This window comes from Nuphar pumila, chromosome 2 (genome assembly GCF_984573655.1).
Source record: "Nuphar pumila chromosome 2, dmNupPumi1.hap1.1, whole genome shotgun sequence".
Taxonomy (NCBI): Eukaryota; Viridiplantae; Streptophyta; class Magnoliopsida; order Nymphaeales; family Nymphaeaceae; genus Nuphar; species Nuphar pumila.
The window spans coordinates 19785780-19813386 of record NC_143250.1 but is presented as its reverse complement, the minus strand read 5'-3'; the positions used below and the strand labels follow the sequence as shown (position 1 = coordinate 19813386).

Below are 27607 nucleotides of genomic sequence, written 5' to 3'. Positions count from 1 at the left end.
TGATTGACGAATGATTACCTATAATATAATCTACACCAGGCATTCAATGTTGTAATAGAATTTATGTACAAAAGAAAAAATAAATCCCGCACCACCAATCTCCCTTTGATTTAAAGAGCTTTGAGCCCCTAGTAATGGCATGGGAGGAAGCTCACAATCAGACCAGTGCTACATGCTGGTCATTGCAAAAACTCTCGAGGTACCGTGACACAAGAACCATCAAATCCATACATGCCAACAGGATGATTGAAGATGCTAAGACAATTCATCGCTGCCAGTATGTTCAAGTATTGTCCGAGAAGTTCTAGTGTAAATATCATCAAATGGGAGACTGAATGCTGCATCTCTATCATGATCATCACCACCATAATTCGAAAACAAATTGCAGGAGTTTCGCACATTCGAACTTCCATCATGCTCCTCCAAACTCCTATCAGAGAAGCTGTACCTAGCATGATTGAAATTGTGATCACAGAACCACGGGGGTTCTAGAAAGCTGTTCTGCACCCCATTTGTCCTAGGTCCTGACCGTGCCCACCAGTGGCTTTCCATGGTCCGTCCAAGATGACCAATGTCGTGATGCTGAATCAAGGTGTCCCGGAAGACTGTGCTTGAAGTAGATGCTTGCAAGTGACTTCTCTGCAGGTCATCTGCAAAGATTCCCCATCTTTCCTGCAACCTCGGCTCATAATCCATATCGTTACATGCCCAATAATCTCGTCTAGGCTCGTTACATGAATCTGAAGCTGTGGATTTTCCAGCTTCTAAATCTACATCATGTACAGGTCTCGCTGTATAATAACAATCAAGCAGGTATGGATGTCTGGGATGATTGACATTAACCAACCAGGGTGAATGCTGCTGCACCCATGGAAAAGGAGAGGTTGGTCTTTGTAAGCATTGCCCATGCAGCCCCTCTCTATAACGAACGCCGTATCCATAATCTCGACCATCCAAATTTTGGTTCCCTTGCCAAGCCTGAGCCAGTGAATATGTTGGGTACATTTCCTGGCTGTGAACTTGTAGCCAAAAATCTTGAAGAGTTGACAAAAATTGCATTCCCACAGGATTCGGTTCCCAGCTAGGATAACATGTCTTAAAGCTGTTGACATAAAATGGGTAGAAAGAACTGAATTATAGATAAACAGAAAACAAAACTAAAGAACTTGGAACCAATTAGTAAGCAAACAGCAATAATAAGCAATTCACGTAAAGCCTTTGGCAAAAAATGCAGAAAGTATTTTCTGTGCCTTTAAAATTCAAGGCAGGTCATGAAAGACGACTTATTCATGATCAAGATATAGAGGACAAATCCTGAAAACTAGAATCTGTCACATCCAACAATTCATAAAACAAGCATATCCCTGTAACAGATAGTGCAAACAATTTTAAAAATATGCACGGAAATATCATGTCTCATCATCTAGAATAATGAGGATGGTTCATTGAAATTACATACCACTGGATTTCCTGAAAATGCAGCATTTGCCATCCAAATTTAATTATTGTTTACACAAGTGACATTGGACTTCTGGAACTACATTCTTTAAAAGACATATATTTGGAAAATTCAAAGAATGAAGAAAAAATCTGGATGCCAGAAGAATGAACTGATAAATATCCAACAACTAAAATTAATCAGTCTACGAGTAAAACAAAACCTTAGAAGATCCAATGACATACCTTAAAAAAGACTTCTCCATTTTCCCTTGAGAGCTCCTTTTCTCTTGTGGTGCATTGAATGGTGATCCATAATTAGTATTTCCATGTCTTTCACAGTCAAAGATGCTAAAACTGAAACAAACAAAAAAAAGAGAAACTGTCTCAAGTCTTGACAGTAAAGATGAATCTAACTGACAGGCTTTATAAGCCACGCCGGAAAAAGCTATGGAAAACCAACCTACAGACGTGGCCGACACCCTCAACATGAACAGTGAAATCAGAAATAAACTTCAGAATATCATCCACACGCTGAAAAGAGAGACAAACAATAAACAATCATTGCAATGGCTGGATTAAACTCTAAAGAAAGAGTCCATGCAAAATATACAAGGCGCATTACAAACTAACCTTGGGAACAAAGAAGAAAAGCAAGCATGGAGTCAGGAAAATTGAGACCATCTCCTCCAGTAACATCATCAGGGTGCACTGCAGTATCAAGGAAAAACATATCATAAGCCCACAAATATCATCTGCATGTATGTGTAACATGTAGAAGTGCTTGTGTATGTGCATGCCTGTATATGCTACAGATATAGATCATTTTATGACATTAAAGTTGATTTCTGCAAGGGCAACATAGAGTGTTGCACCAGCTTTAGTTTGGTTCTACCCCCTGCTGAAAAGAATAGCTCTATTTTGTAAAAAGAAATTCTGTAAGAATTATTACAAGGGTTATGAAAAGAACACCTCAACAAGAATGCATGGTATCATTACAGCTGACAGTAAAAAAGACAGGAATGTGGAGGACTTGTGCCCTCAGCAGAAAAATAAGCTAAGAGAATTAAGCCTTTGAGGTCATCTTCTGAGATGGATGATACCAAGGGCATGATGAGTTTATATTGATGAAGATCCAGATTGCAAGAGATTTTTCCTTTTTACAAGTGAAGGGAACACATGCATTTTACCCTCAAAGATGCAAGTAATTAGACAAGAAGATTAACCAAATAAGCCTTTGAGGGCATTGGTCACTCATTCTGAGATGGATGGATACTAAAGGACATGATTCATTTGTATTGATGAAGATCCAACCCCATTCAAATATGGCAAGAACCAATACAAAAGAGCCCACGCCGGTCAAAGCATGTCAGCCCCTCTCTATCCATTTCCATTCGGATTTTTACATGAATGACTAGGCAGTGATTCTTCTCAATCTGCTCATAGACTTCCACAATTGCCAAATTCCTATTCTAAAAATAATCCACCATGAGTCTCAATCAAGGAATACTCTATCCGTATGAATTCGAAGTCATATGTAGAATGCAAAACACAGCTTGAGCACATGATACCAAGTTGCTGAAACCCTCAGTTATAAGGCAGTTGAATTACCAACTAAGATCCTTACAAAAACCAAAATATTTTTTTTTCAAGCCATTCCATATGTGGAAATGAAAGTCTTCTAAGAATGTATCAGATAGTGCAACCCAATCATTCCACAAATAAAATCCTCTCTATCCATTAACATGCTCTTTGCAAATCTGTGAGGAACCCAAGTGCCCATATGTGTTTTGACCACTCTAACCACCTTAATATTTGGTTAAGAGCCAGTCCCATTTCATAACCATAGCTCAAATCACAAGTTCCATCAAGCAAATGCCAAATTTCACCTGTGGCAGTGGGCAGTCAGTGCCCTTCTCCATCTTAGCACCTTTGCAAACAACAAGGGTTTAACAAGCTTGCTGATTCTTGAGATCCACAACTGGAAAAGAACATGGACAAGAAAAATATAGGTTGTCAGGGCAGCCCACCAAGTAGTACCTAGTCATCCAAGATTTGATTATTTGGTCTGTATTTAATTCCGGTAGAGAAATAAGGGTCTTCAATCCAAAAGTGGCAAGCCAAAGTATGGTACAGGTCTCCTCAACTCCTTCCAGTATGGTGGCATCAATGTAGAATACTTCCAATGACCAACACAAAATAAGAAAATCAGATTTAGCATATTTGACAACTGAATCACATCATCATGCTTTGTCTTTGATGTCAGAAGTAGAAATCAAGTAAATTCATGTAGGCAGGGAAGAGTAAAGTGGATGAACTTGATGTATGGAGATGATAATTGCATACAAAAATTTGCTGCTCTGAGAACACAAAGAAACAGTCCAAAATGGATGGCTGTGGCTGTTCTTGTAATGAAATATGCGGAAAAACTAAGAGTGCATTAAGCACTTACAACATTCACTAATGAACAAACAAAAGGGCTAACACCCAAACCCACAAGAGACAACACAACATAAAAATATAAAAGTCTCTTATTGAAAAAGAGAGAGAGCTCTCAAGTGTGAAGAATACAAGAGGGGTTTCACCCCTATATATACACAAATGAAGGAGAGGGGGGATGGCCATAAGGCCTTAAAAGGAGAGCCACCTAGGGGCTCCCCATGTAGTCGTTGGGGGCCCCATCGACTTCATGGTGGGGCCCCTTTTGTGTGAGCAAAAAACATAAAAATAAAAAATATAAATTACAAAAATTAAAGGGGAAAATAAATGAAGAAAAACAAGCACCCCTATCGGGTACTTGTGAAATGACTAAAATACCCCTATCGGGTATTTTAGACAAATACATATATATATATATATATAAACATATATATATATATATGAATTACATGTATTTTAACACCCTCCCTCAAGCTTTACGGAGATATAACCGAAAGCTTGTTAAGGAGAAACAAAAAACGAGGAGCAGCAAGGGCCTTAGTGAAGAAGTCCGCCAACTGATACTCAGATGTGACGTAAGGTAGTGCTATGGTTTCGCTTAGGTATTCATCACGTACGTAATGACAGTCCATCTCAATATGCTTAGTACGCTCATGGAATGTGTGATTGCTTGCAATATAGATTGCGCTTTTGTTGTCACAACACATCTTCGAAAGAGTGGAGATGACGATGCCCATATCATTGAGGAGACTTCTTAGCCACACAAGCTCCATGGTTGTAGTGGCCATAGCACGATATTCCGCTTCCGTTGAGGACAATGATACTTTGTGCTGCTTCTTGCATCGCCAAGAAATCATAGAGTCACCTAAGAAAACACAAAATCCCGTAGTTGAGACTCGGTCATTGGGATTTCCTCCCCAATCAGCATCAGTATAAGCAATTAAATCAAGTGACGAGGAAGAGGAAAGAAAGACTCCCTTAGTTATGGTGTTTTTGATATATCTGACGATCTTTAAGACCGCACTCATGTGCACGGTTGTAGGAGCATGTTGAAACTGACTGATAGAGTGGACGACATGCGCTATGTCTGGCCGAGTGATGGATAAGTAGGTTAGAGACCCAACAAGTTGCCGGTAGGGAGTAGGATCCTCGAGAGGTGTTTCATCTTCCAACCTTAATTTTGCATTGATGACTTATGGGGTTTCTGTCTTCTTATCATCGGAGATACCAGATTTGGAACAGATGTCAACAGCAAGTTTCATCTGAGAGAGAATGTACCCTCGAGGGGAGTACGCTACTTCAATCCCAAAAAAATATCTTAAGAAACCAAGGTCAGACATGTCAAAATTTTCTTTCAAAACCTTCTTAATATCATTAATGCCTTGCTCATCACTTCCAGTGATGATCATATCATCAACATAAAGTAGTAAAATAACTACTAAAGACCCTGCATTTTTCACAAACAAAGCAATGTCAGTATAACATGAACGAAAATTCAAACTTATCATTACATTACTAAATCTATCATGCCAAGCCTTTGGGGCTTGTTTTAAACCATATAATGCCTTCTTAAGTTTGAGAATTTTATCTTTACCAATACACACTCCTGGAGGAGGATCCATATAAACTTCTTCATTTAATTCGCCATTTAGGAAAGCATTCTTAACATCTAGTTGATAGATGGGCCATTTTTTGACTGATGCCACGGCGATAAGAGTCCTAACACTGGTCATCCTAGCTACGGGTGCAAAAGTTTTTTCGTAATCTATACCGTATTCCTGAGCATATCCTTTTGCTACTAATCGGGCTTTATAGCGTTCTAATGAACCATCACTTTTAGTTTTAATTTTGAAGACCCATCTACATCCAATCGATCTCTTTCCAGTGGGTAATGAAGTTATTTTCCAAGTTTTTGCCTTTTCAAGGGAACTAAGTTCTAAGTTCATGGCTTCAACCCATTGGGGAATGTTTTTGGCTTCATTATAATGTGAAGGTTCAGGAAATGAGTGTAATGCAATTAGACATGCTCTATATCTAGGAGTTAGAGACTCATAGGAAACAAACCTATTAGGAGGATTGGAGATTCGGCTGGATCTCCTTAAAGAAGTTTCTTCTATGTTGGACCCTTGAGAGTTTTTTTCTAAGGCGCTCATTTGAGCTTGTTGACCACGCCTAACATAGGTTTGGATTGGTCTATCACTTTCATCTTCAATATTGTCAAGAGGAACATCCTCTAGGTCATTCAACGACTCATTAGAGATTTCTTCTTCTTGAGGAGTCTCATCTTCTTGGGAAAGAAGATCAAATAATAAAGCATATTCACTTTCGTCAATATCTTTAGTTTTCATAAAACCATTTTCATTTTCCAAAAAGGTTACATCTTTGGATACATAGAGTTTGTTATTTTTCAAGTCAAAACATCTAAAACCCTTCTGATTTTCTCCATATCCTAAAAAAACACATTCAATAGCTTTAGGAGATAATTTGTCTCTTTTATGAGTAACGACAAAACATTTACACCCGAAAATTCTTAATATATTGAAATCGGGTGTTCTTTCAAATAGTTTTTCATATGGAGATGTATTTTGTAAGGATGAAGATATCATTCTATTTATCAAGTAAGTTGAAGTTAAGGTCGCTTCGGCCCAAAAACTCTTTGGAATTTCTTTGGAAATAAGGAGTGTCCTAGTGGTTTCCATGATGTATCTATGCTTTCTTTCGGCTAAACTATTTTGTTGAGGAGTCCTAGGACACGATCTTTGATGACAAATTCCATTTATTTTTAAATAATTTTGAAATTCATTTGATAGATATTCTCCACCTGAATCAGATCTAAAAGTAGAGATATTACTTGAAAATTGATTTTTGACTATCATATGAAATTTTTTGAAGAAGTCAAAGACTTCGGATTTTAAATTGAGAAAGTAGATCCACACATATCTAGTGTAGTCATCAATGAAAGTAACGTAAGAGGAGTATCCTCCTTTAGACATGACCGGGGAAGGACCCCAAACGTCGGAATGGACTAACTCAAAAGGTCTTTTGGACACAAAGGTTCGATTTGGAAACGGGGTGGATTTCATTTTGCCAAAAATACAACTCTTGCAAACAAAATGTTTCTCATTACAAAATTTCTTTCCAAATGGAAAGGAGTACATTTTTAAGAAGCTTGGATGTCCAAGTCTTTGATGCCAAATTTCAATATTTTTATCTTGGACATGGTTACAAAAAGAGTTGGTGGGAAGTTTCAAGTTGCTCATGTAATAGAGATCTCCCCTCCTATGGCCTTGCCCAATCTGCTTCCCCGACCGGAGATCTTGTATAGAGCAATCCGTAGTTGAGAAGGAGATTTCACATCCATGATCACATATTTGAGCAACAGAGAGGAGATTTAGATTAAGTTGAGGTACCACTCTCACGTTTGGCACAAAGAAATCTTTAAAAAAATTTAAGGTTCCAAAACTTTTTACTTGTAAAGATGTACCATCGGCGGTTGAAACATAGGAGTTTTTAGAGTTATTACACAAATCGGAAAGCTCATTTTCAAGAGGAGTCATATGAAAGGAAGCTCCAGAATCAAGGATCCAAGAAGACATACCTGGAGGAGAGGAAGAAGCTATGGCGGCACCCGAGGTTGATGGAATCTTGAGTAGAGTTTGTAGTGCTTCCGATAGTTGGGCAAGAGAAAAAGACTCCTTCCCTTTGATAGTTTTCTCCTTCTTTTGAGTAGCTTCTTCAACGGAGGCAACCTTGTTTTTAGGTGCTTCATTCAACTTAGGGAAATTAGGTCTTATGTGACCCGGTTCTTCGCAATGATGGCAAATGGCTTTTCTATAGTTGCCATTATAATTATTTTGCCTTCCAAAGTGTGGAGGCTTATAGGTTTTTACATGATTGTCGGGTTTAGATAGGGCCAAAACTGTAATGAAATATGCGGAAAAGAAATGTATGTCCTACAATGGACATTCATACATAGAAATCAAAGAACAAGTCCAAAAGAGGACATACACAAAAGCCAATAATGGCTAGAAAGCATAAAATCTTATAAATGCACTAAAGGGCTTGAAGAAGCCACACATTACAAAGGGGGAGACCCCACTTATTTATAGGCAAGAGAGGAGTGAGGGAGAGTTAGAGAAAAGCAAGAGAGAGGGACCATTGGGAGTCCCAACAAGGAGTCGTTGGGCTCCCAACGGTCACAATTGTGACCGTTGGGGGCCCAACGACTCTTTGTTGGGGCCCCCAATGGCTGTGCATTAAATGCACAAAAAGAAAATTAAAAAAAGACAAAAAGAAATGGAAAAAATAGAAAAAGGTAAAAGGAAAAAATAGAAAAAGAAAAAGACTAAAATGCCCCTATTGGGCGAGTTTACAGAACTACCCCTTATCGGGTAGTGAATGACAAATATATATATATATATATATATATAAATATATATTACATATATTTTAACACCCTTCCTCAAGCTTTACGGGGATACAACGAAAAGCTTGTTGAGAAGAAACATGAAGCGAGGAGCAGCAAGAGCTTTGGTGAAGAAGTCCGTCAACTGGTACTCGGATGTGACGTAGGGCAGTGTAATGGTTCCTTTTAGGTATTCATCTCGAACATAATGGCAATCCATCTCAATATGTTTAGTACGCTCATGGAAGGTGTGGTTGCTTGCAATATAGATAGCACTCTTGTTATCGCAACACATCTTCGAAGGAGTTGAGATGACGATGCCCATATCACAGAGGAGACTCCTAAGCCACACAAGCTTCATGGTTGTAGTGGCCATTGCACGATATTCCGCTTCAGTTGAGGACAATGATACTTTATGCTGCTTCTTGCATCTCCAAGAAATCATAGTCACCTAAGAAAACACAAAAACCAGTGGTTGAGACTCTATTATTGGGATTTCCTCCCCAATCAGCATCTGTATAGGCAATTAAATCAAGTGATGATGAAGAGGAAAGAAAAACTCCCTTAGTTATGGTGTTCTTAATATATTTGACAATCCTTAAGACTGCACTCATGTGCACAGTTGTAGGTGCATGTTGAAATTGACTGACGGAATGAACTGCATGAGCTATGTCTGGCCGAGTGATGGATAAGTATGTCAGAGACCCAATGAGTTGACGGTAGGGAGTAGGATTCTCAAGAAGTGTCTCATCTTCCAGCCTTAGCTTTGCATTGATAACCTCAGGGGTTTCTGTCTTTTTATCATCCGAAATTCCAGACTTGGCACAAATGTCAGCACCAAGTTTCATCTGAGAGAGAATATACCCTCGGGGTGAATATGCAACTTCAATACCTAGAAAATATCTTAAGAAACCAAGGTCAGACATGTCAAAATTTTCTTTTAAAATTTTATTAATATCATGGATTCCTTGCTCATCACTTCCAGTGATGATCATATCATCAACATATAGTAGTAAAATAACTACAGAGGACCCTGCACTTTTCACAAATAACGCAGTGTCAGTATAACATGAACGAAAATTTAAGCTAGTCATCACATTGCTAAATCTGTCATGCCAAGCTTTTGGAGCTTGTTTTAACCCATATAGTGCCTTTTTTAGTTTAAGAACTTTGTTTTCACCAATGGATACTCTTGGTGGAGGATCCATATAGACCTCTTCACTTAGTTCGCCATTAAGAAATGCGTTCTTAACATCCAATTGATAGATAGGCCATTTTTTAATGGATGCAACCGCAATAAGAGTCCTAACACTAGTCATTCTAGCTACGGGAGCAAAGGTTTCCTCATAGTCTATTCCGTACTCTTGAGCATATCCTTTGGCTACCAACCTAGCTTTATAACGTTCTAATGACCCATCACTTTTAGTTTTAATTTTAAAGACCCATCTACATCCAATAGACTTCTTTCCAGTGGGTAATGAAGTTATTTCCCAAGTTTTAGCTTTTTCAAGGGCACTAAGTTCTAGTTTCATGGCTTCAACCCATTGAGGAATGTTTTTGGCTTCATTATAGTGTGATGGTTCATGATAAGAGTGTAATGCAATTAGACATGCCCTATATTTAGGTGTTAGGGATTCATAGGAAACAAACCTATTAGGAGGGTTGGAGATTCGGCTAGATCTCCTTAAAGAGGTTTATTCTATGTTGGAATTTTGAGAATATTTTTCTAAGGCACTTATGAGAATTTCTTGACCACGCCTAGCATAGGTTTGAATTGACCTATTTTCAACATCATTACTTTTAATTTCATCATTACTAAGAGGAGTATCCTCTAAATCATTGGGAACATCCTCTAGGTGAGGAGTCACATCTTCTTGAGAGAGAAGATCAAATAAGAAAGCATATTCGCTTTCATCAATGATCTGCTTTAAGCCCTTTCCTATTTGTGATAGTGATGGATGAGCTTACGAGATCAATTCAAGAAAATGTACCGTGGTGTATGTTGTTTGCTGATGATATTGTTTTGATTGATGAGTCTAGAGCTGGGGTTAATGCTAAGTTAGAATTATGGAGACAGACATTGGAAGCTAGAGGTTTTAAGTTGAGTAAGAGTAAGACTGAATATATGGAATGTCGGTTTAGTAAGCAACGAAGTAGTGATGGGAGTGTAGTGAAGCTTGGTGAGCAAGATATACCGGTGAATGATTATTTCAAATATTTGGGATCCATCATTCAAAAGTATGGAGAAATTGATGGAGATGTAAATCATAGGATAAAGGTTGGGTGGATGAAATGGAAAAGTGCTACTGGAGTGCTGTGCGATCGTAGAATGCCATTGCGGTTGAAGGGAAAGTTTTATAGGACGACTATTAGACCCGCTTTACTATATGGTACGGAATGTTGGGCTGCCAAGAGACATCATATTCAAAAAATGAGTGTAGCTGAGATGCGGATGCTTAGATGGATGTGTGGAAATACAATAAAAGATAAGATTCGGAACGAAGAGATACGTAAGAAGGTAGGTGTTGCACCCATTGAAAATAAGATGCGAGAGAATCGTTTACGATGGTTTGGACATATTCGGCGAAGGCCTAATGATGCTCCAGTTAGAAGGTTGGAGAAATGGGAAAATATATTAGTTAAAAGAGGTCGGGGTAGGCCTAGGAAGACTTGGATGGAGATGATAGGAAAGGATATGAATGCTTTGAACCTCACCGAGGACATGGCGTTGGATAGAAATGATTGGAGGAAAAGGATTCATGTGGAAGACCCAAAATGAATTTCTTTTTTGGTTCATATCGCTGACCCCAATTGTTTTGGGATGAAGGCGTAGTTGTTGTTGTTGTTGTATTCGCTTTCATCAATATCTTTATTTTTCTCAAAGCCGTTTTCATTTTCCAAAAAGGTAACATCTTTGGATACATATAGTTTGTTGCTTTTGGGATCGAAGCACCTAAAACCTTTTTTATTTTCTCCGTATCCTAAGAATACACATTCAATAGCTTTAGGAGATAACTTATCTCTTTTATGTGTAAGGACAAAACACTTACACCCAAAAATTCTTAACCTATTAAAATTGGGTGTTCTTTCAAAAAGTTTTTCATATGGAGATATATTTTGAAGGGATGAGGATATCATTCTATTTATCAAATAAGTGGAGGTTAAGGCGGCTTCGGCCCAATAGCATTTAGGAATTTCTTTGGAAATGAGAAGAGTCCTAGTGGTTTCCAAAATGTGTCTATGCTTTCTTTCGGCTAGACCGTTTTGTTGGGGAGTCCTAGGACATGACCTTTGATGACAAATTCCATTGATTTCCAAATATTCTTGAAATTCATTTGATAGATATTCTCCACCGGAATCGGATCGAAGAATGAAGATATTAGTTGAAAATTGATTTTTGACAATCATATGAAATTTTTTTAAAAAGTTAAAAACTTCGGATTTTAAGTTGAGAAAATAGATCCACACATATCGAGTGAAATCATCAATGAAAGTAACATAATATGAGTATCCTCCTTTTGATATGACCGGAGAAGGACCCCAAACATCCGAATGAATTAATTCAAAGGGTCTTTTTGACACAAATGTTCTCTTTGAAAAGGGGGTGGATTTCATTTTTCCAAAAATACAACTCTTGCAAACAAAATGTTTCTCATTACAAAATTTCTTTCCAAAGGGAAAGGAGTACATTTTTTAGAAGCTTGGATGTCCAAGTCTTTGATGCCAAGTTTCTATATTTTTATCTTGGACATGATTACAAAAAGAGTTAGTGGGAAGTTTCAATTTGGTCATGTAGTAGAGATCTCCCCTCCTATGGCCTTGCCCAATCCGCTTCCCGGACTGGAGATCCTGTATAAAGCAATCCTTGGTTGAGAAGGAGATTTCACATCCATGATCACATATTTGAGAGACAGATAAAAGATTTAAATTAAGTTGAGGTACTAATCTTACATTTGGCACAAAAAAATCTTTCGAAAAATCTAAGGTTCCAAAACTTTTAACTTGTAAAGAGGTACCATCGGCGGTGGAGACAAAAGAGTTTTTGGAGTTGCTACATACATTGGATAGTTCATTTTCGATAGGGGTCATATGAAAAGATGCTCCAGAATCAAGAATCCAAGAAGGCGTACCTGGAGGAGAAGAAGAGGCAATGGCGGCTCCCGAAGTTGACGGCGATTTGAGTAGAATTTGAAGTGCTTCAGATAGTTGAGCAAGGGAGAAGGACTCTTTCCCTTTCATTGGCTCCTCCTTCTTTTGGGGAACTTCTTCAATAGTAGCAACTTTACCTTTTGGAGGCTCATTTATCTTTGGACAATTAGGTCTTATATGACCCGGTTCTTGACAATGATGGCAAATAGCTTTCCTATAATTGCCATTATAGTTATTTTGCCTCCCAAAGTGTGGAGGCTTATATGCTTTCATATGATTGCCGGGTCTAGACACGGCAAGAACTTCATCTCCTCCTTTAATCATGCCAAGACGTGTTTCTTCTTGGCATATTTCGGCTATGGCATCTTCCAATGGAAGTGGTTTTGATCTATGAAGGAGGGAGGACCTAACTTGCTCATATTCGGGCCTAAGCCCATGTAAAAATTGGAAAAAATGTTCTTTCTCCATTTGTTCTCTTCTCATTTCAACATCTTCACTTGATACCCATTTGGGTTCAAGAAGGGATAGCTCATCCCATAAAGGTCCAAGAGTGCTATAGTAATCTCTTACACTCATCTCACCTTGCTTAATGGTACGGATTTTTTCTTGGATAAAGAATTGACGAGCAAGGTCTTTTTGGGTATACATACCTTTCATAAAGAACCATGCTTCATTTGCTAGGCGGAATTTAGCAATGTTGGCGCAAATCTTTAGCTCCACGTTGTTCATGAACCATGCAAGAATTTTTGCATGCTTACTTTCCCAATCTTCTACCTTGGATTGGTGATCTTCAATAGCCTTCATGCGAGCACTTCCTTCTAGAGCCTTTTCTTGATCACCATCAATTTTCGTAAGTTGAAGTTGAGGTTCCCTAATGGTTCCCATCACATATCCCCAAAGCTTTTTACCTTTGAGGTTGTTTTCCATGGCGACGGCCCACATCATGTAGTTCGTACCATTAAGCTTGAAGGAGAGATCAATCTTTTGTTCTCCTTCCATTATATAGTCAAGAATGGAGGACAAACAAAGAGAGAGAGAAAGCTAGACAACTAGCTATATGAATCAAGAGCACAACCAAGGCTCTGATACCATGTAATGAAATATGCGGAAAAGAAATGTATGTCCTACAATGGACATTCACACATAGAAATCAAAGAACAAGTCCAAAAGAGGACATACACAAAAGCCAATAATGGCTAGAAAGCATAAAATCTTATAAATGCACTAAAGGGCTTGAAGAAGCCACACATTACAAAGGGGGAGACCCCACTTATTTATAGGCAAGAGAGGAGTGAGGGATAGTTAGAGAAAAGCAAGAGAGAGGGACCATTGGGAGTCCCAACAAGGAGTCGTTGGGCTCCCAACGGTCACAATTGTGACCGTTGGGGGCCCAACGACTCTTTGTTGGGGCCCCCAATGGCTGTGCATTAAATGCACAAAAAGAAAAATAAAAAAAGACAAAAAGAAATGGAAAAAATAGAAAAAGGTAAAAGGAAAAAATAGAAAAAGAAAAAGACTAAAATGCCCCTATTGGGCGAGTTTACAGAACTACCCCTTATCGGGTAGTGAATGACAAATATATTTATATATATATATATATATATATATATATATATATAAAAATATATATATTACATATATTTTAACAAAAACATCATCTCCTCCTTTAATCATGCCAAGACGAGTTTCTTCTTGACATATTTCGGCTATGGCAACTTCCAAGGGAAGAGGCTTAGATCTATGAAGAAGGGAAGATCTAACTTGTTCATATTCGGGCCTAAGCCCGTGTAGAAATTGGAAAAAGTGTTCTTTTTCCATTTGTTCTCTTCTTACTTCCACATCCACACTAGAAACCCACTTTGGTTCTAGTAAAGATAACTCATCCCATAAGGGTCCAAGAGTGCTATAGTAGTCTCTTACACTCATTTCTCCTTGCTTGATAGTCCGGATTTTTTCTTGAAGAAAGAATTGACGAACAAGGTCTTTTTGAGTAAACATACCATTCATAAAGAACCATGCTTCATTGGCCATCCGAAACTTAGCAATGTTAGCGCAAATCTTGAGCTCCACATTGTTCATGAACCAAGCAAGAATCTTCGCATGCTTACTTTCTCAATCTTCCACTTTAGATTGGTGATCTTCAATGGCCTTCATGCGAGCATTTCCTTCAAGAGCTTTCTCTTGATCACCATCCATCTCAGTGAGTTGGAGTTGTGGTTCCGAAATGGTGCCCATAACATATCCCCAAAGTTTTTTACCTTTGAAGTTGTTCTCCATGGCGGCGGCCCACATCATGTAGTTGGAGCCATTGAGCTTGAAGGAGAGATCAATCTTTTGTTCCCCTTCCATTTAATCACTCACAAGAGAACAAACGAAGACAGATACAAGAAACAATAATATAACTACTCAACTAGCTATATTAAGAAGAAGAGCATACACAAGGCTCTGATACCATGTAATGAAATATGCGGAAAAACTAAGAGTGCATTTAGCACTTACAACATTCACTAATGAACAAACAAAAGGGCTAACACCCAAACCCACAAGAGACAACACAACATAAAAATATAAAAATCTCTTGTTGAAAAAGAGAGAGAGCTCTCAAGTGTGAAGAATACAAGAGGGGTTCACCCCTATATATACACAAATGAAGGAGAGGGGGGATGGCCATAAGGCCTTAAGGAGAGCCACCTAGGGGCTCCCCATGTAGTCGTTGGGAGCCCCCAACGGTCACAAATGTGACCGTTGGGGGCCCCATCGACTTCATGGTGGGGCCCCTTTTGTGTGAGCAAAAAACATAAAAATAAAAAATATAAATTACAAAAATTAAAGGGGAAAATAAATGAAGAAAAACAAGTACCCCTATCGGGTACTTGTGAAATGACTAAAATACCCCTATCGGGTATTTTAGACAATTACATATATATATGAATTACATGTATTTTAGCAGTTCTCTCCCACCTCTCTAAATTCCGCATAATTGAAATCAACAGAACTCCAAATGGGCGTTGAACAGTCTTTTCATGGTTATGCATGTTTGTTCTAGAGAGATAAATGGACAAGATTGCAACGGGTGAAAATGATGAAACTCTTGCGTGCAAGGAATGATATAAATTTCTGATTTAACTCACCTGATTCATCCTATGCATATGCATGTGGGTGAGAATTTGCACCTCAGTTGCTTGGACTAGTGAGGATATTTCTTGGATTTGTACTTGTCATTTTGGAAAGGTGTTCAAAAGGGTTCATTTTGATGTCCACATGTAATTGACTATGTTTTTAGTTAGTTTGACCTTTTGACTTTATACTTGTACATGAGGACCCTTTTATGAGGGTCATACTTGTCCACCTTTTTGATGAGCCAAAAGATGGTGAAATAAAGTATAAGGGAAAGAAGGGGCCTGATAGATGGCCCTACTCTCTCTTCTTCATTGTCGTCTCTCTTTTGTCTTCTTCTATTCTCCCTCTTCCCTCTATACTTTCTTAGTTCCTTCTAACCATTATTGCAGGTAAAATGGCAGATTTTAAGAAAAGGAATAGAGACACTGTAGCATTTATCTTATTTATGTCAGCTTTTTGGCAATCTCTAGTCTCCCTTTTCTTTATTAACAAGATTTGCTCTTTCTTAGTTGAGAGTACAGTAAACATGATTGCTATCTTGTATATCTAATAAAAAATGCAAGACAACAATCAGTAGAGATTAAAAATGAAGACAGATTCCTCATACAAAATATGAGATGAGATTCCTTAAAAATAGGCTTTTTGAAATAGTCATCATAATCCCAAAGATATCGATATAAAATTTTGCAAAATGTGGCAGCACCCCTAGGAGGCTGATTCTAATCAAGTTCATTTCTACCCATACCAAGTAGCAATCTCCCAAATTTTTAAAACATATAGCAATGAAAACCTGGAGAAGAAGATTGATACTTATCCGTAACAAAAAAAAATGAAACATTGAGAGAATATCAACTACAACAAAGTGAAGAAGCCAATAAGTGTTACCTGAAAGAGGGTTTCAAACTCAATCCGGACACCATCAGTGTTCTCTTTACCACGCCACTTCTTCGGCATGTAGTGGGTATGTTGAACAACTCGAGACATTGCCCCCTCAGGATCATGGGCCTGGTAATCATTTGTCACAGCCGCCCGACTAATAGCTGTCACAGTACCAAATATAGCAGCATACCAAAACAAATTTCGTCCAAATATCTGCAATGATGTATGATAAATTCAAAATGTCAAAGAACAAAAGAAACAAAAGTAACTTGAAGCCAAATAGCTATGTAACACAGACTCTTCTAACAAGGCACCGCACCCGCGTCGCACCCTTCCTTTGTGTCAGGTGAAGTCAACCACACTGAGGTCCATTTTTTGTCCAAAAGTAGATTCAGTTAACCCTAACCAAGTCCAGTTATATCTATATTATGTATATAAATACATAAATGCACACACATACACATAGTGTTAACTTAAAACTGTTAAAAATTGTATATATACCCTCCCTGCACCTACGCACCCAAGTTTTTTTAAAGTGCCGAATCGCCGCACCTGCGCCTATGTGACATAGCCAAATAGTTAGGAATGAAATTACTGGTCCACTCCCTAAATTAATGACCCATGATTTCCGTGGGTCCTTGCCTAGGAATGTGTCCAAGTTGAAGGGAATAAAAGCCTCAGATAGAAGAGTTCGCACATAATAACTACACATTCATACAGTCATTCCTATAGGCATTCTAGCTACAACATTTGCAGTTGATATGCTACTAATTTTGTTTGAAGCATATATGCAAAAAAGAAAAGAAAGAAAAAAAAACCTACAAGCCATGTAAAAAAGGTACTTGTTAGTACCTGGTATGCTCATGTCGAAGCTGGTACTTCTGAGTGTTAGTGCTGGGTCTTACATATAAGACAGTGTAAGCTAATAGTATGGACATATATTTTATATTTTCTTACATTATCTTCTGTGCAGTGAGTGATTAATGAAGTAGCCTAGTTGCATTCTGATACACTTAGATGTGTGATTGCAAATATACACATGACCATGTCACTATTTTGAAAAACACCTGTGCTGTATGTGTGTGTGTGTATATGACAGAGTGATTTGTGAGCACCTACCCACCTAGTAAAAGCTTTGATTTTTCAAAATTCTTGAGTTTTTGGTTGATCAGACCTTATAGATATGATGTACATGCCTTTTTAAGTAGAAAATAAGTTTTGAATCATGTGGTTGTAATGTTTGTATAGGTTTCTTAAGACCTTAAAAAATCAATGGCCTACATTGTACCAAAGTTTCATGATTTAAAAAATCTTATTTTATGTCCAAAAAACATTATCCAAAACATGATTCCTATCAACTAAACTATGCTGAACACATCTATGAAGCCTAATTGAGAAGATACAACCTGCATCTATGATTTCTACTAGGTGGGTGCAGGTGCTCCCAGAGCACCGTAGCATTTACTCTCTCTCTCTCTCTCTCTATATATATATATATATGGTTTGGCTAGTGGAAATGGGTTCTTGGATCATCCGATTATGACAGGTAGGCATGATTTTATGAGTCTTGAGATATCAATAGCCTTCAATGTGCGACATTTTTTCAGCTCATAGATTCGTGTTTTTTTTATAAAAAACATGATCCAAACACTGGCTCTTAGCATTTGGACCATGCTAAATCACAACCCACACCTATGATTTCTAGCTCATTAGGATGGCCAGGTCTACATGACTAAATATTATTCCAACAAATAAATATATAGGGATTATGTTTGCTACCCTCGTGGGTAAGGAACCTCCTAGTGAAAAACTATAATATTTTCATTTTTCTATTTTTTTTGCACATCTGACCCTCCAGATGTGGTCTGCATATTGGGTTTAGTAGAAATCATGTTTTTGCAACGTGAGAATTTTGGGGGGATCAATGGCCTACACTGTTCCATATTTTCAACCCTCAAAAAATCATATTTTTACGTAAAAAAAAAGATCCAAGGGTCCATTCCTACTATTTTGATTATGCTGAAGTGCAGCTGAACACATCCATGGGGTTAGATTTACAAAAAGCAACCGCCCCCTATGAGTTTCAGCCTAAGTCACAGGGATTCGGCCAACCGGGTGCCTCACCTGCGTCGATGTTATGCGACGCGACGTGGGTGCGGCACCCGGTGCGGTCAACCGGATCCTGGGTGCGGTCAACACACCCAGGGTCATTTGTGTCCATTTTTTGGACAAAAAAAAAACAGAAATGGTTGCTTGATGGAGTATTTGTTTGCTTCATGTAACTTGTGTTTGGTAGGTAAATACTAGCTGATACATGTTCCTCGTCATTATGGAAAAAATAAGGACGTTACCACTAATGGTTACTTAAAGGGGTTTCATGGAAAATGAAAGAAGAATTAATTCTACATGATTTTTAGTTACTTTATCTTGGGAAGAAACTTCTTAGAGGCTAGCAAAGACGTAACGGCCGAGGGGTGGAGATTTACCAAAGGAACGGACTGCTCAGTTCCCATTAATTTCTTGATTCCACGGGATTCCAATTTCTAGGATAAATTCATGATGAGAAATGCTATGGATATATACCTTGGAGGTGGCCACCACCAATGGAATTTACGGCCTGTTTGGAATCTCGGCACTGGGATTGGCGTTTATGCATTGGGATGAGAAGTGAATCCCTTTCTCTTTTGTATTTAGGCTAAATCATGAATTTAGCAGCTGCCACTTCTTCAAATACATAAACTTAATAAACGCCCATCCCAACTACAGATTCTAAAAAGGGTCTTATGGTAGTCTGGTAGAATCACTTTAAAGTTCAAAGGTGGTACTCCTCAGGTGGGCAGAGGGGACCTCAAGGGTTTTACCAACTGGAGGCCAACCAATGTGCAATCGGTGAGGGGAGGAGGGCTTGTACTATCTAACAAAAAAAAAGTTCCAAGGTGGTTAATTACTCTCTCGCTATAAGTAATCAATAAATGCATTAGAAAAGTTAATTGCTTTGACCGGTAAAATATCATGTCCATTTATGTTTTACGCCACTGCAGTGTAGGGATGAAAGTGGGGTTGGGTAGACCTGAGCCTGACCCAACCCGAATTGACCTAGCTCGACTCGGTCATGCCCAAGATGAACATTGATTAGTGTTACTGTTGTTAACTATTAAACCTTAAAAATTATATATATATATATATATATATATTTATTTATTTATTTTTCCGTACCCCCGCACCCAAGTTTTTTTAAAGTGCCGCACCCCCGCACCCGCACCCATGTGACATAGGTTTCAGCTAGGGGTTCCTTACTATATATATATATATATATATATATATATATAATAATGAGAATGTGGTAGCTGCTAACCACTTTTCTAGCTAACTGCCGTGCTAACCAGGGTTTTGAAGGGTTTTTCATGTTTTCCTTAAATATGACCGTACAAATGTGTTCTACATGAGTGATTTTATAGGAATTGACTCTTGGATCATCTGATTCCGATACGCAGGTAGTTTTTTATAAGGTTTAAGAAATTGATGGTCTAAGATTTTCCTAAATATTCAAGGCTTAAAAAATCATTGTTTTTCATCAGAAAAAAATGCTCCAAGTTTCATTTCCTAGTAAATCGACCATGCAGAACACATCTTCTGGGTCAGATTTAAGTAATACACGGGGAAAACCCTTCAAAAATCCGGTTAGCTAGAAAAGTGGTTAGCATATATATATATATATATATATATATATATATATAGAGAGAGAGAGAGAGAGAGAAGCAATGTCCACAACAACACAAGAGGACAATCATTTACAGCAGTCACTACCATCAAACATGTGATAAGGTTATATTAAACAAACACATTGTCCCAAATATTTATCCATGAAAAATTTTTGTAGGCTTCATACTTGTGAACAATGCTTTGAAACTAGTTTATGTGTTCACCAAAAAGGTAATTTTTCATTTAAATAAATGTAATCTTCTGCTTTTACATATAAGGCAATGCAAAGTAAGCTTTAAACATTTTTTAATATTTAATTTTGGAGCAGTTGAACAATAATCTATTTTTAACATTTGACTTTATTCAATTACTTATTTCCTCATTTGAAACAATCTTGTTGATCCCTATGAAATTCCCCATTCGTCAGGTAGGTCCACACTACTGAAGAGAAAGTGCACAAATAATGCAAAAGAATGAAACAAAACACGTGTACATACATGAGCTTCTAGCAGAGACTCCTCCAAAAAGGCAATGAAGATCAAAGTAGAAGTAAAGCCACTGGCCACATAAGCTACAAATTTGGCAATCAAAGATACAATAGGCGAGGGAAACTGCTTCAAGTAATCTGCTGCATGTATCACACTGGCATTTATCCTCTGATTGAACAAATGGTCAACCTGAAATACACAGAATGAACATGGTCTGGATCATTCAGATGAGAAATTTGCACCAATAAATTATGACACTACAACTATTATAAAATATATCTCAACAATATCGCATTATTTTAAAACTGCAAACTTTTTGAAATATGGCAATATTTTCCCCTTTAAATCATTTTCTCCATTGCATGACAATAATATCGCTCTATTTCAAAATATCAATGATATCCACAACAATACCCAATTAATTATGCTTTAAACCATTCTCACATATCATCCTTATTTTGAACATATCAAGATATTTTACCCTTAAATACTTTTTAATAACTTCCTATATTTTAAACATGATGTCTTTTCTTAATCCATGTTTTTTTGTATTTTACACTTTTTACCTTTTCTTTAGATCTAAAAGAATTTAAAATCTATTTTTTCTTTCGTATTTGCATAATTTTTAACCTTTTTTGTTCTTAAAATGTTTAGATTTTCCTGAGATTGTACAGGAAAATCCTATAATATCCTGAGAAAATGTCTCACCCAGATATGGTCAAGATCAATATATGTGACGCTTTTAATTATGTACTCAATGGTGTGCTTAGATGGGTTAGGTGCCAAACCAGCACCTAGGTGAAGGCTACACCAAGGCCCATGTACCAGGTAAGCACTCAGGAGGGACTGAGCAACTAAAGGAACACCTGTAAGAATCTCATCTGGGTACTTTTGTGTAAAGTTGACTTTTAGGGAGGGGGGAAAAGACAAGTTCATAAGGAAAAGGATGATAGCATAGTCCACAACAGTCACCATATTGAGATTTGCTCTTATCACCTTTTTTAAATGTTGAATTTGACATCTTCAATTCTATTTACACTCAACATTGAATTCAGATTGGTTTATGAATATATGGAATTCTGGATATATGTTAAAGATGTAAAGTTTGAATTCCTGATATATGCATGGTTTTTTGCCTTCTTGGATGCAATATCACAATGTCAGCTTGTGATTTTATATAGTAGGTAAAAACACATTGTTTATTAGACATTATACGTTATACATCTTGAAATAGTATAAAATGCTCTTATGAGCTTCATAAAAATCTTGAATTTCACAATTCACTATCACTTGTTTTTGAGCCTTTCACACCTCAAACTCTTTATCATCACATTGCCCACACTTGGTTGCTTATACTAATGTTGGCTAAAGTAGCAATATTGATTGACACTTCACCTCTATATTATCCTAACAAATCACTCAGTCCATTGTACCACAAGAAGCATAAAATCTCTTTATAAAATCACCAACGGGCATTCAATTCAAATCCCCTTGGGGCCTATCCCCATCTTGACTTTGAAAAGAAAAAGATAGATGAGATACACTGCTGATTCCCATGAAACTTAAAGTTCATAGGCAGCAGCTGCCCTGATCCGAAGAACATATGTTTTTAGTCTTTACTGCTTCATTGTAATTATTGTAAATACACAACTGATAACTAATGCTATCTGAAAGAGGATTACCTACCTTGTACTTTAGGTTTCTAACAATTATCCATCTTTTAGAGGGTAAGAAAGTACAAAAACAAATAAAAACAACAGAACCACAAAAAGTGCATATCATTGATATCAAGTTATCAATATAACAGAATTTCCTTTTTTTTGACAAAAATATTCCATATTGATAACTTATCAATAAGATAAAAAAGGTTAAATTAAAATTCAAAGTTTATTCACAATAGGATTAAACACTACCTCATTATATTCTTTGAATATCCACTTTGACAAGTTCGACCATTTTCTAGATGATGCCATGCTTGGATGTTTATAGAACTGCTCAGCGTGCCTCAGAAAGAAATACACCAAAACAAAAATAACAAGGAATGGGGACATCAGAAGCATCCCAAGCCCAACAGCCATAAGACGCCTTTTCAACAAAGAAGGATTACAAATGAAGTCCCTTCGAATAGAAAAGTTCCTGGAAAAACAGATAGCCTTCTGTTTTAGCACCAAAGCTATAAATTAAATACAGTCCATTAAGACAAGTCACAACTGAAACAGCGTAATGCAAACAGCAAACAAAGAACATAAGGGAGGGTTCTGCAGAGCACCATAGATGGAGAACACGCTACTGCATGACATCAGCTATGGCAAAAAAACACCAAAAAGACATTAACTAAGTACCAAGAAACCATTCACAAAGTAAATCCATATATTTAGGTTTTGACCCACACATGGACAGAAAAAGATAACAATAAGATGGTAGCAAAAATAAAGGCAATGCTTTTATACTCAGAGTTTAACATAATACAGGAACCTGCTATCAAGAAGTTCAAAGAATCCATGGCATGAAAGAAGCATGGGAAATCTACTAAACCTAAGTTTCCTCTTATTACAAGTAACAATACCTATCAAACATGCAGTGTAGAATGCACCAATTCAAAGTCCACTCAAGACTAGTTGTCAGTATTAAATGATTCTTTCTTCGACCTGCTCCACAGTTTACAGCAGGGCCAGCTCCAGGGACCCACTTAGGTATCGGCAGAGCAAGGACTCCTTTGTTGATCATGGCAATCAAGTAATTATCCTTACGCATGATGCACATAATTACATCATGTGCAGAAAGATCCTTCACAACACAAAGTTGTTGTGAGGCTTGAAACTGAACAACCTTCTCCAAAATTGCAGGCCATGGTGTAGTTTGGAATTCATTGTCTGTAATGTTGAGTCTACAGGAAAAAAAATGTATAAGACTTTCAAGGAAATAACAAATCTAATTCAACTACAGCAACCAGGGTGCTTTGCAGTTACCTATTGTAATAGAAATCACGGATTTTAAGAGTTTCTTTCAACTGTGTGAAAAAACGCAAGAAGCAAAATATCCAGTAGATAGTAAATAATCCCAAATACACAAGGACTATTCCTTTGAAAAATGTGAAGGGCACTAAAGGATTCTTATAAAGAGCTTCCTGAAAAAGATTACAAGGCCTGATCCCAGATTCAACAGCTTCTATTCCACACTTGACATTCCGTAAACCATCCCAGTCAACAAACAACAGCATAAACCCTGAAAAGGAGATGGTGAATGCAAGACATAGGAGCTCAATGATCCATTTTGTGATAATGCACCACAGCCCCTTCTCACAATAATAATTATATATCCTTCCAAAGAAGAGATCAAGATCGGCAATTGGTTCGGACTTTAAGCTCTCACAATCCAGAAGACCAGACAGGCTCTCACTTGCAACACTAGATAGTGTCTGGTAACCAGACAATTCAATTTCAGGGGGCACATCACTAAGCAACCCAGTGTATAAAGATGATTCACCACGTGACCATTTCAACTTTAATCTGCTAAGAGCATTGAGACCCTTCTGGCCACCAAACATTTTCCCTAGGAGCTCATACCACGTTAATGTGGTGCTTTAATCCACCAAAGTTCATAATTCAATTGATTCTGCAATAAGCTGTAAAACAAGGAAAAAAATAGTTTGTGAAAGTAGAAAAAATATAAGAAAGTAGAAAGAATTTTCTTGCAGGAACAAAATGCAGGCATGGTACAAAAGCACACAAACCAAAACAAATCCTGCGATCAGTTAGTTCCGCTGCTACCATAGATCAAGACAATACAAAGCTACAGATTTGAATTATACACAGCTGAATTGAAACTCAAATTTAGAAATAATCAATGCTATTTGATAGAAATAGAAGGTTAATTCATTGAATCCAATAGCATAAATAAATCGGTCAGTACATGAAACTTGATGTTCATCAAAGGCTTCTTGGATAAGTGGAAAGGAATCACAGACTGATGTCCTTCATCAAAGGCTTTCACGGCTAAACGGAAAGGAATTGTAGACCAACGTCCTTCATCAAAGGCTTCTCAGATAATTGGAAAGGAATTATAGACTATCTCCTTCATAACTATGATTCAGTAGAAGAACTAGAATAACATGAAAGTTTCTCAGGAACAGGGAAAGCCCAATCACTAATAAAAATTTGAATATCTAAAACAATTATAGAGTGATTGACCTGAACCTTCTATTTGCTTTCCTGTAGTCTATGCCATAGAAGAATTTGATGATATGCGGTCAGAATGAACCTCAAGTAGAGAGTTGGGGTAAAATTCATAGAATGGACCTTTAACAGGCTAGTTTTAAGACTGGTCACTTTCTGCTTCTCAATTTTCTCTTCATATCCCCTTTTCTCTTTTCCAATGAACAAACAAATGTGAATCCAACGTGGTCTTCCTTGTAAATAATAATAGTACTGTACCCCAGAGGGAAAGCTTAAGTTTACGATCTTTGAGTGTTTTTCTTAGTGGTGCACCCTTATTTTTAAAATTAGGCTACTAACAAAGCATCAAAAAAATAATTCAGCAGCATCTCATAGCTCTGTATCCTCCAACAGGTTGGCATATCGGGGCACCAACATACATCAAATACAGCCTAAAGACCATTGCATGATTGAAAGCCTTTTCATGTAGACCCAAGAGATATCCAAATACCAGCAAATGGGAGAAGTAATTTTTGCAATCCATTAAACATTACAAACTCAAAGTGAATGCCATGGTTTGTTTCATCCATGAAGCTACCAAAGGAGATTAGACAAAGCATTTTTACTTTTTTGCCAAAAATCATATATACAACATAAAAATGTCTTACCATATTTTGATGTTCCACAACAACTTTGTATCACCGCAACAGAGCACATACGTAAATTTGGATATGACTATTTGTATACCTCAAGTGCACAGCTTACCCATGTTGACACTGGTACTTCACAATGCTGGTGCTGGGTGCTTCCACAAATATACTACATATTTTTCATAGATATAATAGATCATGTACGTGTTATTTTTTGTATTTTTTTATTTTGACGAAGCCACAAAGAGAGAGAGAGAGAGAGAGGTTTTTGAAAAGCACACATCATACCAGCCGTTGGCAAAAACAACAGTTTATGGTAATCAAGAATCGTTGAAGTTGTTATGTCCATGTTTTGCACATAGTAATCTAAGTACTTAAGCTGGTATGACCTAATGGATAAGAGATATTCAACTATACCTAGGAGAACCTATAGAGGATATCAGGGGGGAAGGAAGTCTAGCCTTTTGATCTCTTATCAAGATTGGAAAATATCCAAGTTAGTCTCTAAATGAAAAAGCCAAAGTTGGTGACTCAGGTGAAGACCAAATCTGCCTTAAGTGAGACTGCATTTGTTGAACGATCAATACGGGAAATTGCACTAAATAGCAAAACAAAGAAGGTTCGAGGAGTTGAATTAGGATCGGTAAGTGTTGCAATATGTAAGCCCAGGGATTCCGGCCACTTAAACAAGAATAGTGATCTCCTGATAACTTTACACTACAAAGTCGATATACCTGTTTTATCGTTCAGTAAACAGCTGGCCAAGAAAAGAAAAGGGAAGCTCAAAAAAAGACACAATGGGGGGAAGAATCAAAATCCGGATAGGTCAAATTTCAAGTTAGATCATCCGAAAGTTGAGTGGTTTGGGAACAGAAACCGAGAGAGAGAGAGAATTAAATAGAATTATATAAGAAGAAAAAACAACGACGACATTCAATGAAGCCCGTATCAGCACCACGTTGCACGTCATTCGTAGATAGACTAATAGACCTCAACTGAGCAACGAAAAGAAAAAGAAAGAAAGAAAGAAGCCACCATTTTAGATTACTCTCAAATTTCACTATCATACACATATTTTGCATATCAGAGGCGAACAAACTAATGCAGAAAACGAAATAAAGCAAAGAAAAACTCCTACGAAAGAACCGTTCGGCCTGTGAAACAACCGTTGCTTTTACACCGCAAAAAACTCATAAAAACGTACACGGATTCTTTTTATTTATTTTCAGATTCTTGAATAAGAGTACACCTTCTCTACAACGACGTAAGTGAAACACTGAAACACACTAATCCTCGCCCATGTCTAAAACAACGACTAACAAATAAATTCCGTTCAAAGGACGAACAAAAACCAGATAAATACGACACCCATCATCACAGAAAAAAAAAAAGAAAAATAACAATCAAGGAGACGAAAAAAGGGATTTTACGGACTACCCACGAACGAATTCCTCCGGTCAGTCACAGAAACCACGAGAAGCCGTCCAAAGGACGGACCTCCTGCGGTGCCCAAGAAGAGCAAAATCTGATTCCTTCAGACGCAAGACAGCTAGAAAGACAAATTGTGGGAGAAGAGGGGTTTGGCAATCATAGAGAAGATGGGCCGAGAAAAAAACCGAACACAAAAAGTTGGGTAACGAAAATATGAGATGAAAAGGCGTAAAAGGGAGTCTATTCACTTTTTTATATTTCCTCTCTCTCTCTCTTGGATTCGTAGGGAGACGTGGATTCTTTTACTAAGAGGAGGAAGGCAACACGTATAATAGCACAGACAAACAAGAATTCTAAGAAGCGCAGGATGGTGGTAGAGAGAGACTCTCTCACTTGTTTTTTACTGTTCCGAGTCGTGGACTGGGGTCTTTAAATCCGAATCGCTTGGGGTCAAAAATACTGAATCGGACTCTCTTACATCTTTGGTCGTACTTAAAAAAAATCTTTTTAGAGAAGATAGAAGGTCCATACGGTATAAACTGACCTGAGAGATATAAAAAAGCTAAAAGCCAGACCATACCGTACTGTTATAGGACCCTTCTTTCCAAAAAAAAAACTGACGGGGTCAAGGTTTGGCGATAACAAAGGAAGTCCACTTAGAATCTGTTGGTGACCACCGTAGCCATATTTCAGGAAGTATCTCACGCATTGAAGAGAGAAGTGAACCCACTCTCTCTCCAACGGTATGAATAG

General features: G+C 37.5%; 1 protein-coding gene across 3 annotated transcripts; it reads right to left on the bottom strand.

The window, feature by feature from the left end:
* LOC149844959 (autophagy-related protein 9-like) lies at nucleotides 1–27078 on the bottom strand. 3 transcript variants are annotated; one of them, XM_089997399.1, is made up of 10 exons: nucleotides 26858–27078; nucleotides 23589–24244; nucleotides 23186–23506; nucleotides 22533–22755; nucleotides 20629–20808; nucleotides 16436–16642; nucleotides 2071–2148; nucleotides 1901–1971; nucleotides 1684–1794; nucleotides 1–1102 (listed from the first exon to the last, which is right to left on the bottom strand). In XM_089997399.1, the coding sequence occupies exons 2-10, from the start codon at nucleotides 24164–24166 to the stop codon at nucleotides 256–258; spliced, it is 2616 nt and encodes an 871-aa protein (XP_089853525.1). In that variant the 5' UTR covers nucleotides 24167–24244; nucleotides 26858–27078; the 3' UTR covers nucleotides 1–255. The 3 variants fall into 3 exon arrangements, with proteins under 3 accessions (XP_089853525.1, XP_089853528.1, XP_089853527.1); XM_089997402.1 differs by having other exon boundaries at nucleotides 26861–27078; XM_089997401.1 differs by having other exon boundaries at nucleotides 26865–27078.
* Between the last annotated feature and the right edge of the window lie 529 nt (nucleotides 27079–27607).